Below are 17832 nucleotides of genomic sequence, written 5' to 3'. Positions count from 1 at the left end.
CCACAGAACAAAACAGTGGGAGGAGGCCCAACAAAAACCTAAAACTCAAATTCCACAACAAAACTTGATTACATTCCCTTTCCACAGCTATTGTAAATGACCTCCATTTAGTGAAGAAATGTGAAAGAACTGGGTGGATAACTGAACAGAGAAAGGGATAAAAACAAGACGACTGTCAGTTGTTCTCCATGCTGTTTAATATAGAGCCTTTTGGTTTTTATACAGTATGGCGGTGTCAGTTGTTCTCCATGCTGTTTAATATAGAGCCTTTTGGTTTTTATACAGTATGGTGGGAGTGAAAAATGGATCTGTACTCATGAACAGTGATGTCTGTACTGTACACAGTACTATTGCCATTAAAATATTTAATTTACATTAAGATATTTGATCTAACTAGCTATAGCTATTAATATTGATTGCTGTGTGAGCCGCATACAAAGCATTTAAAGAAGGAAAATGCCCTTCAGGTACAGATATTATAGAACTCATTACCATCTTGGGTATAGATCCCATTACACGTCGAACAAATAATCGGACAATTAAAGAAAAACAGAAAATAAAGGTACTGCACATTCATAACGATACCTCAAAGATAACTTCAAATGATTTCCCCCAAGGATGTGTGGTACAATCTCAGATATGATTATAGCCTCACTCCTCCCTTACTAATCTACACTGACACAGCCTGTCTCAGACCGACACTACAGTGAACCAGGTCTCCTTGGAGTGAATGTATAAAACACAAAGGGGAAACAAGGGGGATACCTAGTCAATTGTACAACTGACTGCATTCAACTGAAATGTATCTAACGCATTTAACCCAACCCCTCTGAATCAGAGACTATTTCTGAGGTAAGATATCTTTCAATCATATTGTGAAATAAGATGAGTGAAATGGATGTTGGATACAGTAACACAGTAAGAAACCTGTTAAAATACTATATTCTTTGTCACAACATAAAAAAATAATCCTACATTTTTTTTGACAATGTTTAGTGCTATATATAGTGATGAGCTATGTACTAATGCAAGCTCCAATGACTCCAAATGTGATTTGGGTAGTTATTTCGAGCCACCAATAAAGCCATCACCCAGATCATCTTTGTTGATGCTAAAAGCTTTTCACACAAAACCAGTACACCGGGGACTGGGAATTGTCACAGGACAAGATACACCATCTGACATCATAGCCGTGCATTACCAAATCAAAATGAAGCTTCAGAGTAAATGGAGAGAACTGGGCTTGTTAAAAGTGCTATGCTGGCAACACCAGAACATCAGAAATCAAATGATGCTTCAAAACCCAGAAAAATACAAAGCTGTTGGGCAATAACAATGAATTGTGATTATAACATGAGCATTACCTGTAAGCCTTTTAATTAACGTAACACCCCAGACAGAAACACTACAGCCAGTTAAGCTTATTTTGTGCATATTGGCACATGATGAAGGGGTGGTGTTTTACTGTTAAAGGAAAAATCCCCTCATAAATGTATATTTTGGTATTTATTTCATTAGTCCACTGTTGATACAGTCCCAGAATGTTTTGCATGTCATCAGTCATGTTTTCAAGATATTGGACTTTCATGAAGCAAAGCGTCACCGGCCACATCACTGCTGAAATGCAAAACATTTTGGGACTGTATTAACAGTGGACTAATGAAGAAAATACCAAACTGTCATTTATGAGGGGATTTTTCCTTTAAAACACCAATGAATTGCTCAAGATATGTATAAAATAATTGAGTTCCTGCATGACTACATTGCAGATGCATGCCAGATCTTACAATGCCTGGATAGGTCTAGAGCATAATATCAGCTAACCACATCATATGATATAGCAATCTGATGCCAGACTGCACAGTTGATGACGTGGCACACAACCATTGGTAGTCGGGCAGGAACTCGCGATCGACCAATAACTCCCAGCCTGAGTGGGGGTTGGACCTACACGCCATGTTCTGTTGGGGAAACTTCAGCTGAGTCAGTCTATATAGATGCATATCAATATGATTATCACTGAAACTATACTTTCATGATTGCTATTCTGCTAGAGTCATTCTCAAAACACGTTCCCTCACAGGAAGGAATATGGCTTTTAATGAAACATTTAGAGGCCTTACCAAGCAGGCCTCACAAATGGCAGGGGGGGGGGGGCATTCATAGGTAATTATGATGATACATGAAGGGGGAGAAATTACAGCAAACCCAGAATATTGAGTCACATTACAAATCCCAACAGGGCTGTGGAAGTTGTTCATATCTGCTGTAAAGCACATGACATAACAACAGTGCAATGTGTGTAAGAGGCCTTCAAGCTCATCATCATCATCACCTTCCTTCATTCACCCATCATCTATGTTGTCATCACTGCTCGTGATTTACTACTCATAAGTGCTGGAAGTCATAGTGAAGAGGTGAAATAAGCAAAACCACGCAGAGAAGGGATTGTCAAGCAGCAGAAAATAACAGGAATACAGAGCAACGCCATAAACACACATCCAAAGCAGCAAAACATTTAGTGGCTAAAACACTATTGTGTACAAGAAAGAAAGTGATGGAAGGCAACTGTTTTTCAGAGTTCAAAGGAAAGTGGTACGCCTGTAATGGGCAGAATTCTAAGTTAATGAAACTTAAACTATGCTACAATCTAAATTCAATTCACTATTTCTTGTTACAGTTGATTATTTCACTTTTGCTTTGGAAACTTATTCCATAATACAGTTATATCTGTTCAACATTATATTGCACACACACACAAAAAAAAACTGACGCAAAACTGTGGACGTATTAGACTTTGGAAACACAAACTTGACTTCAAGCAATTGGGAAAAGGGAAATGCTTAACCTCATAAAGTGAATAATAGTGCAAAACAAAATGGCAATAAATCACAAGATCTGTCCCGTTTCTTCTCTGAAGAACTCAATATACTTCAACTCAAAAGGACTGTTCTTGCTGGATGCATCACAATCTTTAAGACATCAGTTAGCCCATGTTCGGCTCATTAGTCCCCAACAAAGACAAATATCAAACCATTACAGTACAGCTTCTGCTTGCTCAGCCTTTCAATTATTTAACATCTCAATGACTTCATATTCATTACAGCCCAAAATAACAAGACAATATTCTGCCAACTCAGTCATAATTTGATTTCAACGCAAACATTCAAATAACAACAGATTACCATGACAATCCTCACACCAACTCCATAATACATTTTTCCTATTTTGAAATCTTATATCTCTATAAATGCTTCCTTCTTGAGATGTTTCCGGTTCATGGATCTGGAATGACTAACTCTTGGACCATGGACACGGACTGAATTCTACAAGAGGGATTGTTAATCTAGGACACCAGTGACAGGAAGCAGAAATGTACAGCAGCAGCTTGCTTGGTACCTTTAGGGGGGAACTGCCATATGTCCAGTCATTCACTCCTAAATGAGCATAGCAACTACTGCACAGCTATGGCTGTGATTGCCTTCAGACATCCAGGTGCTTTGGCTACACAACGACACAACAGAGAAGAACACACACGCAACACACTCACACACACGTCGTGTGCACATATACAGTGGGGAGAACAAGTATTTGATTCACTGCCGATTTTGCAGGTTTTCCTACTTACAAAGCATGTAGAGGTCTGTCATTTTTATCATAGGTACACTTCAACTGTGAGAGACGGAATCTAAAACAAAAATCCAGAAAATCACATTGTATGATTTTTAAGTAATTAATTTGCATTTTATTGCATGACATAAGTATTTGATCACCTACCAACCAGTAAGAATTCCAGCTCTCACAGACCTGTTAGTTTTTCTTTAAGAAGCCCTCCTGTTCTCCACTCATTACCTGTATTAACTGCACCTGTTTGAACTCGTTACCTGTATAAAAGACACCTGTCCACACTCAATCAAACAGACTCCAACCTCTCCACAATGGCCAAGACCAGAGAGCTGTGTAAGGACATCAGGGATAAAATTGTAGACCTGCACAAGGCTGGGATGGGCTACAGGACAATAGGCAAGCAGCTTGGTGAGAAGGCAACAACTGTTGGCGCAATTATTAGAAAATGGAAGAAGTTCAAGTTGACGGTCAATCACCCTCGGTCTGGGGCTCCATGCAAGATCTCACCTCATGGGGCATCAATGGTCATGAGGAAGGTGAGGGATCAGGCCAGAACTACACGGCAGGACCTGGTCAATGACCTGAAGAGAGCTGGGACCACAGTCTCAAAGAAAACCATTAGTAACACACTACGCCGTCATGGATTAAAATCCTGCAGCTCACGCAAGGTCCCCCTGCTCAAGCCAGCGCATGTCCAGGCCCGTCTGAAGTTTGCCAATGACCATCTGGATGATCCAGAGAAGGAATGGGAGAAGGTCATGTGGTCTGATGAGACAAAAATAGAGCTTTTTGGTCTAAACTCCACTCGCCGTGTTTGGAGGAAAAAGAAGGATGAGTACAACCCCAAGAACACCATCCCAACCGTGAAGCATGGAGGTGGAAACATTATTCTTTGGGGATGCTTTTCTGCAAAGGGGACAGGACGACTGCGCCGTATTGAGGGGAGGATGGATGGGGCCATGTATCGCGAGATCTTGGCCAACAACCTCCTTCCCTCAGTAAGAGCATTGAAGATGGGTCGTGGCTGGGTCTTCCAGCATGACAACGACCCGAAACACACAGCCAGGGCAACTAAGGAGTGGCTCCGTAAGAAGCATCTCAAGGTCCTGGAGTGGCCTAGCCAGTCTCCAGACCTGAACCCAATAGAACATCTTTGGAGGGAGCTGAAAGTCTGTATTGCCCAGCGACAGCCCCGAAACCTGAAGGATCTGGAGAAGGTCTGTATGGAGGAGTGGGCCAAAATCCCTGCTGCAGTGTGTGCAAACCTGGTCAAGACCTACAGGAAATGTATGATCTCTGTAATTGCAAACAAAAGTTTCTGTACCAAATATTAAATTCTGCTTTTCTGATGTATCAAATACTTATGTCATGCAATAAAATGCAAATTAATTACTTAAAAATCATATAATGTGATTTTCTGGATTTTTGTTTTAGATTCCGTCTCTCACAGTTGAAGTGTACCTATGATAAAAATTACCGACCTCTACATGCTTTGTAAGTAGGCAAACCTGCAAAATCGGCAGTGTATCAAATACTTGTTCTCCCCACTGTAGTTATACATGAGTCAAAATTGAATTGGACCAATGAAGAGACCCACATAGACTGACCTTTCAGTCTTCCTGCACACTAGAGAGAGAGAGAGTTTACAATCACCATCAGTCACACCCTCAGGTCATTCAGTGTCCATTCAATCATTCCGTTCTACCATTCAGTGTCACATCAACACATCCTGGTGTCTCTTCTCAGTCCGGCGGAGGAGGTGGAAGAGGTCACCAGGAGCCAGGCTCAAAGGAGAGAGTTATACGGTTTGCTGGGAGGCTGTCCTGTCTTCAGAACCTCCCCTCATTCCTTTACCCAGTACTTCAGGTGGAGGACGACCCAGGACCAGAGAGGGCAGGGTTGTGTGTGTGCAGATCCCAGGCTGTCATGGGGCCTGTCTCAGATCTCTGTGCCCCCCATGGCTCCTCCACCCGTGCCCGCGGGGTAGTGCCTAATGCCTCCGCCCCTGCGCAGGGAGCTGAGGGCCACAGTGCAGCAGCCACGCAGCAGGGAGCCGAAGTGGTAAACGGGCAGAGCATCACCCCGCGGCCCCCGGCACAGCCACGCCACCGTGGGCACCACGGGCACCGCCACCGCCAGCAGGTCAACCAGGAAGTGGCGGCTCCAGTAGCTCTTCACTGGGGGTCCAGACCCAGACGAGGTAGACTCCTCTTCTCCGCCTACTGCTCCCTGAACCTCAGCCTGATCTTCATCATCATCATCATCATTAACCTCCACCACCGTCACCCCAGCGATCTCCTCCCGCTGCAGCAAGCTGCTCCTGGGCTGGGAGGTTTGGGGCTGCACCTCCACCTCCACTGACCTCACCTCCTCCTCCTCCTCCACCTCCACTGACCTCACCTCCTCCTCCTCCTCCACCTCCACTGACCTCACCTCCTCCACCTCCACTGACCTCACCTCCTCCACCTCCTCCACCTCCACTGACCTCACCTCCTCCATCTCCATTGACCTCACCTCCACCATCTCCACTTCCTCCCTCTGATTATCTACATCTAACTCCCTGACCTCCTCCTGCTTCCCCTCCCCCACCGATCCCAGCACCTTTACCTCCTCCTGCTCACACAACTGTACCAATCCCCCGTTCTCCTCCTGCTTGCCTACCTCTACCATCCCTCCTGCACTCTCTCCCACTACCTCCGTCTGCCTCTCCAACTCCCCAGCGCCTCCCCATCCTCCTCCACAGAGAGGCAGGAAGAGCTGGGTAACGGAGGGCCAGGACCGGGCTCTGTTGTTGTAGCTGTGAGGGTTGTTGTGGTGACTGACGTCGCGGTAACCGAGTCCAGGTCGTCTCCCTCGTCTGAGACCCAGGTGGAGGTGGGGCTGCAGGCCTGAGAGCGGAAGGTGCGCTCTGCGATGGTGTCCAGGTCAGAGGCGTAGCCCACCCCCACGGGCACGGGGCAGCTCTCTGTCTGGACGGCCTGCTCCCTGGGGTGGTGCAGGTAAAGGTGGTGGTGGGACAGACAGGGGTGGCTGGCGCTGCCCGCCTCACCCATGGCACAGCGCAGGGGCGCCACCCTGTCCTGCCCAGAGCACAGCTTCTCGTAGGTGGAGAAGTGTGGCAGATGGGAGTAGGTGCTGAGCAGAGAGGCTGTCTCCTTAGACAGGAAGGCTGCCTCCAGGAGCAGGTCTGCTCTCTGACTGCTGGCTGCACTGCGACTGCTGGCTGCACTGTGACTGTGACTCTCCCCACAGCACACAAAGCCGCTGTCATGGGTCTCCTCCCCTGACAGGCCGTCCCCGTTCTTATCCGCCAGCGCATGGTCGCTCAGCTTGGTGTATGTGAAGCTATGGGTCAGAGAGCGGGCGGGGGAGCCATCACAGGACCCACACAGACTCTTGGAGCCTCCCCCTCCAGTCCCTGATGCAGCGGGACTACTCCCGGGCCATGACCCCGCAGTCCCAGGCCTCCCAGCCCCAGACCACCCTGCCGCTCCTCGTCCAGCAGCAGCAGACTCTTGCTCCTTGGCCACCCCATTCTGAGCTAGCTCCATGCTGAGCAGCAGGGTCTCCAGCTTGTGGTTCTGGACGTTGATGTCCTGGAAGTATTTCTGGACGCCGGTGTCGGTGGAGTCGCTGGAGCTGAGGTTGTTGCGCACCATGTCCACTACCTCCTTGAGCTGCTGAATCTCCACGCGCGCCTCCTTCAGAGCCAGCTGGGTCTCCACGCGCGCCTCCTTCAAAGCCAGCTGGGTCTCCATGTGGTGACACTCTTCCTCAACCCAGTCCTCCTGCATACGAGACAACTGGGTCCTCAACTCATCGATCTCAGAGTCCCTGAGACAGACAGAGAGGAAGTGTGGGGATAAACAAGGAAGGTTGTGTGTGAGAGAGAGAGAGAGAGAGAGAGAGAGAGAGAGAGAGAGAGAGAGAGAGAGAGAGAGAGAGAGAGAGAGAGAGAGAGAGAGAGAGAGAGAGAGAGAGAGAGAGAGAGAGAGAGAGAGAGAGAGAGAGAGAGAGAGAGAGAGAGAGAGAGAGAGAGAGAGAGAGAGAGAGAGAGAGAGAGAGAGAGAGAGAGAGTTAATGTATTCGGCAAACATTTTGTGAAACATTTATATATCAACATAATTACAAAATGAAAGAATTATGAGGGTCATTTGATGGAAATGTGGTAGCAGTTGACATTCAAATATATATGCAAATGCTTACTGATTACAACTTCAAAAGACCATTATATTTCCAAAACATAAATTGCTAAAATAAAAATCGAATTTACATAATGTACGTTCAGAGAGAGTACCTGTTTAGTGAGACCAGTGTTATTGGGAAAATGTAACGGTCTGAGTCGAGACCTTGTATATTTGTCTGGAGATTTATTCCAGTGTGTGTCTCTGTGTGTCACCTGTCCTGCAGCCTGTCGACGGTTTCCTTGAGGCGGGCCCGCAGGTGTCTGATACACACTTCTTTCTGCTGCAGGGGTGTGAGGTACTGCTCGGGGGGAGGGGGGCGGATGCCATGGTTATCTGTACATGAGGTGTATGCCTTCATGTGACGCCTTGGCGAGAGAGAGGAAACAGAGGAGAGATAGAACCCATTACCTTCTGTAAGACTGCGGCAGCGTGGGTAAAAAAAAAAAGTGCAGTACATAGTCTGGTGTTCTATTGCGCCTGCGCTGATGTCAGAGGGGAAAGAACAGTGTTTGTTATTTGAAGTAACTCCTTTGTTGTTGCAATATCCCAAACGGACGTGGCAGTTTCCTTAAGTAAGGATTCCAGCTTTAAGGTTCATACATTCTTATAACAAGTTATAAGGCTTTAGAATAACACGTCCTTATCATTCAAAATATAACAATATTCGCGGTATAGCGCGACTGCAATTTAAAGGCCCTGTTCAGGCGTTCGCAGAGACCGCATTCACGGTAAACGCTGCATATGACGCTATACTGCTGACCTTAAGCAATACGGATTGCATCGAGCCCTGTCTTATAGATTGATGCGGTAGCCATTTTGAGTCTTACCCCTTGGTGGGGCTGCAGTCACTGCCCTTGCAGGAGCCAGAGTTAGTGCTACTGCTGAGAGAGGCGTTGCCATAGGGATCTCTGTTGCTGACTGGGGCAGCTGTCCGTCTGCACCAGAGTGAGAGTGACATAGTTACTACATCTCGCAACACACAGACACCAGGACAATTCCTGCCTCAATGATTCCTCTTAAACCAACAGTAATCATGCCCAAAACTCACCCACAAACATGCCCACAAAAAAACACAGACAGAACTTGCCAAGACATACACACAAAAGGCCATCATGGAGGAATAAATACATGATGTTCTGTAACACAGATGATATTATGCGACAGCTTGAAGATGTCATGCACTCTGAATAGATGAAAGCTGCCAAGAAAACCAAAAGAGCCAAAACAAAGTAGGATGCCAATAATGTCAGCAACGCCTTTCAATAAATGAGAACACCAAAAGAAAAAGGTGAAAGGTTATACTCCAGCCAACAACAGATCAGCTTGCATGTGATGGTTTAGAAAATACCTGGATCCAATCTACATGCCAAGGACTTTGTAGCATAATGTTCCATTGCTCTAACTTCCCATGTCTAGTGATGTTCAATAATAGAAAAAAAAGTTATGAAAAGTTCCAATTAATATTCAAAAAAAATGTATATTCAACGACAAAGCATCTTGGCATTAAGACCAAATCCATGCCTAGGGAACGAAGTCAGAGATAACAAAGAGACAGTGAGAGAGAGAGAGAGAGAGAGAAAGAGAAGAGGGAGAGAAGGTGTGAGAGAGAGAGAGAGAGAAGAGAAGAGAGAGAGAGAGAGAAGGTGAGAGAGAGAGAGAGAGAGAGAGAGAGAGAGAGAGAGACGGTGAGAGAGAGAGAGAGAGAGAGAAGAGAGAAGAGGGAGAGAGACGGTGAGAGAGAGAGACGGTGAGAGAGAGAGAAGAGAAGAGAAGAGAAGAGAGAGGAGAGAAGACAAGAGAGAGAAGAGAGAGAGAGAGAGAGAGAGAGAGAGAGAGAGAGAGAGAGAGAGAGAGACGGTGAGAGAGAGAGAGACAGTGAGAGAGAGAAGAGAGAGAAAGAGAGAGACCGTGAGAGAGAGAGAGAGAGAGACGGTGAGAGAGAGAGAAGAGAAGAGAGAGAGAGACGGTGAGAGAGAGAGAGATTGAAAGAGAGATAGAGGGAGAGTTGTGCTGACCGACAGTGCCGCTCCGGAGACTTGGTAGTGAGATATCCTCGATCCGTTGGGCGCATTGAAACCATAAAGCCTGTCTCCATTGGAATGTAGTCTAGCTCTATGAACCTGCAGTAGTCAAACCTGACCAAAGACAACAGGCTGATACAGTGAGGAGGTGGTGGTGATAGTGGTGTCTGTGAGACTGAGATGCAGGCTAGAACCCAGTGACTAACATCAACAGTATTTAGGACTTACACCCTGTGTTGGCCAAACACATCGACCATGGTCATCATGGGATAAGTCATGTGAACAGCTCTAGTCTGACAGGGAGAATCTTTAAAGTCATTTAAATAAAGACTGTGGCCTGGGTGTTCAGAGTAGAAGCACTGGCTAATAGTGGATTAAAGTAATACTGTTCCTTTAAAACGGGCTCATTATCATTTATTTCTTAGCTCTGGGAGATTCCTTCACACTGGTTATAGATACACATACAGCAGCTTTGTTATTTTATGAGAACGATCAAAGGCAGAGAACAACTACTAACGATGAACTTGCCCTGTCGAGGTCTGCTATAGGCAGTGGTGGAAAAAGTACTAAATTGTCATACTTCAGTAAAAGTAAAGATACCTTAATAGAAAATGACTCAAGTAAAAGTGAAAGTCACCCAGTAAAATACTACTTGAGTAAAAGTCTAAAAGTATTTAGTTTTAAATATACTTAAGTATCAAAAGTAAATGGAATTGCTAAAATGTACTTAGGTATCAAAAGTAAAAGTAAAAGTATAAACCATTTCAAATTCCTTATATTAAGCAAACCAGATGGCACAACTTTCTTTATTTTTTTTATTGACGGATAGCCAGGGGCGCACTCCAACACTCAGACATAATTTACAATCAAAGCATTTGTGTTTAGTGAGTCCGCCAGATCAGAGGCAGTAGGGATGACCAGGGATGTTCTCTTGATAAGTGCATGAATTGGACCATTTTCCTGTCAACATGCAACAAGTACTTTTTGTGTCAGGGAAAACGTATGGAGTAAAATGTACATTATTTTCTTTAGGAATGTAGTGAAGGAAAAGTAAAAGTTGGCAAAAATATAAATAGTAAAGTAAAGTACAGATACCCAAAAAAACTACTGAAGTAGTACTTTAAAGTATTTTTACTTAAGTACTTTACACCACTGGCTATAGGCTAACAGGGCATCTGAAGATGACTTAATCTAAACATTATTCTCCTTAACGAAGACATGATTAAACCATGATTAATCATAATTAAACCACGATTAAGATGCTGACATGTGGACCAGACACACGTTTGCCTTCTCACTCTGTTCCTACATGTCCCCCTCAGCACGAAAGATGAGCTTTTTATTTCTGCAGTGGCATCAGAGCTGAAAATATCCCTAGGCTGCATTATTCTCTACCTACCTCACATAACCCGTAAGAAACCAAAAAACACAGAGCAAGAAACCAAAAATGTCATCGGAATTAAAAACTGGGAAGAGAAGAAAACAAAGTAAAGAGAATCTCCCCGGAACACCGGAACATCGGAACATCGGAACACCGGAATGAAGTTCTGTTGAAATGATGTTCATGTAACTGGCAAGATAAAGGAAACACCAACATAAAGTGTCTTAATAGGGCGTTGGGCCACCACGAGCCAGAACAGCTTCAATGCACCTTGGCATAGATACAAGTGTCTGGAACTCTATTGGAGGGATGCGACACCATTCCTCCATGAGAAATTCCATTATTTGGTGTTTTGTTTATGGTGGTGGAAAACGCTGTCTAAGGCGCTGCTCCAGAATCTCCCATAAGTGTTCAGTTGGGTTGAGATCTGGGGGCTGAGACGGCCATGGCATTGGGTTTCATCCTTTTCATGCTCATCAAACCAAGTGACCACTTGTGCCCTGTGGATGGGGGCATTGCAATCCTATGGGCATGTAGCCAAAATAATGGCCTGCCCAGCATTTGTAAGCATGATGGGATGCTAATGGCTTTATTAACTCAGCAACCACCCCTGTGTGGAAGCACCTGCTTTTAATATACTTTGCATCCCTCATTTACTCAAGTGTTTCCTTATTTTGTCAGTTACCTGTAGTTTTCCAATTCTATTAGTAAGGGAAAGGGGAAGGGGCACTGTGATGGTCAACTCCTGTCCCATATTAATCTGTTACTGTTGACCAATTGGTCAATTTACTAATGACAGGCAATTAAACAAAGCAATCAAACGCTGTCTGTCATCTAGGAGGACAGGGGTTTTGCCCAATCACTGGCTTCCAGACTGGATGGGAGAAGATCAGCAAAACAGATATAACAGATATAGCTGTTAGGAGGGAGCAGCCTGGGGATGTAGGAAGGGATAGGTTATGACAGGTTATGACAAAGGGCAACAGCATACAAACAGAAAACGGTCAAGCTGAGGAAAGCAGCGGAAGCAAGCCTGGAAAGAAAGGTAGAAAATGTCAAATATCTAGGCTAAATCAGGTTTGGCACAATTGGAGTACATCATTACATGTCCAGCTATGGTTATAGCACTTTGTGACATCTGCTGATAAATGTGATTGATTACATCTCTTCTCCTTTGAGATGGACCCTGGTGGGTAACGGGTGTGAGGAAGGCTGGTGTTATTATGAGTAGGAAGGCTGTGTGGTATAACGGAAGGCTGTGTGGTATAACAGAAGGCTGTGTGGTATAACGGAAGGCTGTGTGGTATAACAGAAGGCTGTGTGGTATAACGGAAGATGTGCCAGTAACCGAAAGGTCGCTGGTTCTAATCCCCGAGCCGACTAGGTGAAAAATCTGTCGATGTGCCCTTGAGCAAGGCACTAAACCCTAATTGCTCCTGTAAGTCGCTCTGGATAAGAGCGTCTGCTAAATGACTAAAATGTAAAAAAAAAATGTAAATAACAGAAGGCTGTGTGGTATAACAGAAGGCTGTGTGGTATAACGGAAGGCTGTGTGGTATAACAGAAGGCTGTGTGGTATAACAGAAGGCTGTGTGGTATAACAGAAGGCTGTGTGGTATAACGGAAGGCTGTGTGGTATAACAGAAGGCTGTGTGGTATAACAGAAGGCTGTGTGGTATAACAGAAGGCTATGTGGTATAACGGAAGGCTGTGTGGTATAACAGAAGGCTGTGTGGTATAACGGAAGGCTGTGTGGTATAACAGAAGGCTGTGTGGTATAACAGAAGGCTGTGTGGTATAACAGAAGGCTGTGTGGTATAACAGAAGGCTGTGTGGTATAACAGAAGGCTGTGTGGTATAACAGAAGGCTGTGTGGTATAACGGAAGGCTGTGTGGTATAACGGAAGGCTGTGTGGTATAACGGAAGGCTGTGTGGTATAACGGAAGGCTGTGTGGTATAAGAAGTGAGATAAGAATGTGTACAGAGACATAGCTCTTATAACTAACATGCAGTAACTAACTGTGGTCCTGTTTGAAGATGGTTTGAGAGATTGTCCAGCACGGTCACTTTAACCACAGCTGTACAGTACATTTCCTGTTGTCAATCGCCCCATCAAGCTGTACTCTGCAGGACATTTACTGTTGTCAATCACCTCATCAAGCTATTGGCTATAATATTGGCAATGTCAGTGTACCACCATATCTGGTTGGTGCATCTGAGGGTTTATCAGTGAATATCAGAGATCAATGGATGTCTTTCTGCCCGTCCAGCTATGACTACGGCACAGCTCATCCTATCCTCCTACAGTACATGCTAGTGGTTCTGCAACTACAGCTACAGAGCTCCATCCTATCCTCCTACAGTACATGCAACTACAGCTACACAGCTCATCCTATCCTCCTACAGTACATGCTAGTGGTTCTGCAACTACAGCTACAGAGAGCTCTCTGGGACAGTATAACTGAAATGTGTCTCACGCAGGGGGCGTGGGCACGCGTACGGGCGAGGAGGAGGACGACAGCATTTGCTGCAAGCGGCGTTTGGGCTGCAGAGCATTCAGAGGGTTGAATCTGGGGAGAGAGATGAGAGACAGGACCAGAGCTGGGTGACGTCTTAGCTACAGTTTCTCAGATTTCATGCTACTCTTGCTCTGTAGCTAGGGACATTGCACATTAGTTATTCATTTAGGTGAAACATCAATGTAAAAGACAAATAAATACATGGAGTGCAAGATCACAGTACAGTACGTTTAATAAATTAACTACTGACCATGAGATCCAGTCATTCACTCTATTTATAGCAACTCTTGACAAATAATCTCAACACTCCACCACATTCATTTTAGCTAACAAAGCAGTTACATGGTGAAATCAATCACTGTCAGATAAAAAGAGAGAATAGCAAAGCTACTCTAAAGTGCTGACGCAATCATGACTGCAGAGGGAGGGAGAGACCGAGAGAGAGAGAGACAGAGAGAGAGAGAGAGAGACAGAGAGAGACAGAGAGATAGATAGAGAGAGAGAGAGAGAGAGAGACACACAGAGAGAGAGAGAGAGAGAGAGCGCGAGTGAGACACAGACAGAGAGAGAGAGAGAGAGAGCGAGAGAGAGAGAGAGAGAGAGAGAGAGAGAGAGAGAGAGAGAGAGAGAGAGAGAGAGAGAGAGAGAGAGAGAGAGAGAGAGAGAGAGAGAGAGAGAGAGAGAGAGAGAGAGAGAGCGGTTGATTAAGAAAGTTAAAGACAAGGATTTAGAGAAAAATAGGGCTGTTCAATAGAAAAAAGTATGGAGGGAGATTAGTGAAATGGAGAGAGTTAGGGTGTACTGATATACAGTGGGGAAAAAAAGTATTTAGTCAGCCACCAATTGTGCAAGTTCTCCCACTTAAAAAGATGAGAGAGGCCTGTCATTTTCATCATAGGTACACGTCAACTATGACAGACAAAATGAGGAAAAAAAATCCTGAAAATCACATTGTAGGATTTTAAATGAATTAATTTGCAAATTATGGTGGAAAATAAGTATTTGGTCAATAACAAAAGTTTCTCAATACTTTGTTATATACCCTTTGTTGGCAATGACACAGGTCAAACGTTTTCTATAAGTCTTCACAAGGTTTTCACACACTGTTGCTGGTATTTTGGCCCATTGCTCCCTGCAGATCTCCTCTAGAGCAGTGATGTTTTGGGGCTGTCGCTGGGCAACACGGACTTTCAACTCCCTCCAAAGATTTTCTATGGGGTTGAGATCTGGAGACTGGCTAGGCCACTCCAGGACCTTGAAATGCTTCTTATGAAGCCACTCCTTCGTTGCCCGGGCGGTGTGTTTGGGATCATTGTCATGCTGAAAGACCCAGCCACGTTTCATCTTCAATGCCCTTGCTGATGGAAGGAGGTTTTCACTCAAAATCTCACGATACATGGCCCCATTCATTCTTTCCTTTACACGGATCAGTCGTCCTGGTCCCTTTGCAGAAAAACAGCCCCAAAGCATGATGTTTCCACCCCCATGCTTCACAGTAGGTATGGTGTTCTTTGGATGCAACTCAGCATTCTATGTCCTCCAAACACGACGAGTTGAGTTTTTACCAAAAAGTTATATTTTGGTTTCATCTGACCATATGACATTCTCCCAATCCTCTTCTGGATCATCCAAATGTACTCTAGCAAACTTCAGACGGGCCTGGACATGTACTGGCTTAAGCAGGGGGACACGTCTGGCACTGCAGGATTTGAGTCCCTGGCGGCGTAGTGTGTTACTGATGGTAGGCTTTGTTACTTTGGTTCCAGCTCTCTGCAGGTCATTCACTAGGTCCCCCCGTGTGGTTCTGGGATTTTTGCTCACCGTTCTTGTGATCATTTTGACCCCATGGGGTGAGATCTTGCGTGGAGCCCCAGATCGAGGGAGATTATCAGTGGTCTTGTATGTCTTCCATTTCCTAATAATTACTCCCACAGTTGATTTCTTCAAACCAAGCTGCTTACCTATTGCAGATTCAGTCTTCCCAGCCTGGTGCAGGGCTACAGTTTTGTTTCTGGTGTCCTTTGACAGCTCTTTGGTCTTGGCCATAGTGGAGTTTGGAGTGTGACTGTTTGAGGTTGTGGACAGGTGTCTTTTATACTGATAACAAGTTCAAACAGGTGCCATTAATACAGGTAACGACTGGAGGACAGAGGAGCCTCTTAAAGAAGAAGTTACAGGTCTGTGAGAGCCAGAAATCTTGCTTGTTTGTAGGTGACCAAATACTTATTTTCCACCATAATTTGCAAATAAATTCATTAAAAATCCTACAATGTGATTTTCTGGAAAATAAATTCTCATTTTGTCTGTCATAGTTGACGTGTACCTATGATGAAAATTACAGGCCTCTCTTATCTTTTTAAGTGGGAGAACTTGCACAATTGGTGGCTGACTAAATACTTTTTTCCCCCACTGTATATAGGAGAGGAGGTTACTGATATACAGTTGAAGTCGGAAGTTTACATAAACCTTAACCAAATATATATATATATATATATATATATATATATATATATATATATAGGATGATATAGAAGAGGAGGTTACTGATATATATATATATATATAGGAGAGGATGATATTGGAGAGGAGGTTCAGAGGAAAACACAAGGTAATCTAAAAAGAAGGTGAAAGGAGAAAGATAGAGGATGAATTAGAGAAATGAGGACAGACAGAGAGAAGGAGTATGAGTTTTAGATAGGTGGGTAGGCAGGTAGGCAGGTAGGCAGGCAGGTAGGTGTGTATGCAGTGCTGTACCTGCGTGAGCCTGACGCAGACCTCCGAGTGGAAGGGACAGGAGCAGACATGGAGGCAGACAGCCTCTCTCTCCCTCTCTTCTTGTCTTTCTTTGTGTCTCTCTATCACTCTGCAGTGACAGCCGGCCTGACAGGAAAACAAACACAGTACTGACTCTGTGGACCAGGCAGGACATGACATCACACACTGTTTTAAACCAACAAAACAAGCTATTATATTCAAGTATGAAAAAGTCAGTGAGGTCACACACACACACACACACACACACCTGCTGACTTCCTTGGTGAGAACTATGGATATTTCAGCATTGTGCTGAGTGCTGACACAAGCTGGCAGGAGCCAGAGCTGGCACAGATCTGGGATCAGCCCAGCCAGACAGAACATCAGGGAGAAGCAGCCAATCACCACTCATTCGTCTGACCACAGGCCTGAGATGGGAGAGAGCAGTGTTTGTGCTTCAACAGAAAAACAATTCTGGATTTGATTTAGTGATAATACACAAAACCCAAATAAAGTCAGGCAAGACATTTGTTTTGGTCTTCCGATACGACCTAGTAAACATGCTATCAAAGCTCAGGTTGAAATTCATCGCAATGTTGGGCGAAGGCCAATTATAAGATATGGGTCTGAAGGTACACAGTCTGTCTAGTGATCTCAAGGTACACAGTCTGTCTAGTGATCTCAAGGTACACAGTCTGTCTAGAGATCTCAAGGTACACAGTCTGTCTAGTGATCTCAAGGTACACAGTCTGTCTAGTGGTCTCAAGGTACACAGTATGTCTAGTGATCTCAAGGTACACAGTCTGTCTAGTGATCTCAAGGTACACAGTCTGTACAGTGATCTCAATGTACACAGTCTGTCTAGTGATCTCAAGGTACACAGTCTGTCTAGTGATCTCAAGGTACACAGTCTGAGGAGACAAGCAGTGATGAATTGAGAGAGACAGACCTGATAGGGGAGGTAGAACGGGAGAGATAGACTGATCAGCAGGCATAATCAAATCAAATTGTATTTGTCACATGCGCCGAATACAACAGGTGTAGACCTTACAGTGAAATGATTACTTACAAGCCCTTAACCAACAATGCAGTTTTAAGAAAAATAAGTGTTAAGTAAAAAAAATAGTTAAGTATAAAATTAAAAATAACAAATACAATAGCGAGGCTATATACAGGGGGTACCGGTACAGAGTCAATGTGCGGGGGCACCGGTTAGTCGAGGTAATTGAGGTAATATGTACATGTAGGTAGAGTTAAAGTGACTATGCATAGATAATAAACAGAGTGCCAGCAGCGTAAAAGAGAGCAGAGAGCAGAGAGAGGGAGCGGGAGAGGGAGAGAG

General features: G+C 44.7%; 1 protein-coding gene across 1 annotated transcript; it reads right to left on the bottom strand.

Moving 5' to 3' along the window:
- Positions 1-5565: 5565 nt before the first annotated feature.
- Positions 5566-16540, bottom strand: LOC311149558 (syntaphilin-like; the record flags this gene model as incomplete). The annotated part of the gene is given in 7 exon segments (XM_084186735.1): positions 5566-5997; positions 6103-6350; positions 6353-7461; positions 8027-8179; positions 8642-8749; positions 9830-9949; positions 16491-16540. Coding segments are annotated over 7 exon segments (2220 nt in total).
- Between the last annotated feature and the right edge of the window lie 1292 nt (positions 16541-17832).

This window comes from Coregonus lavaretus, assembly GCF_964263955.1.
Source record: "Coregonus lavaretus genome assembly, chromosome: 22".
NCBI lineage: Eukaryota > Metazoa > Chordata > Actinopteri > Salmoniformes > Salmonidae > Coregonus > Coregonus lavaretus.
Note: the sequence above shows the minus strand (reverse complement) of the source record. Positions and strands in the feature narration are given on the sequence as shown.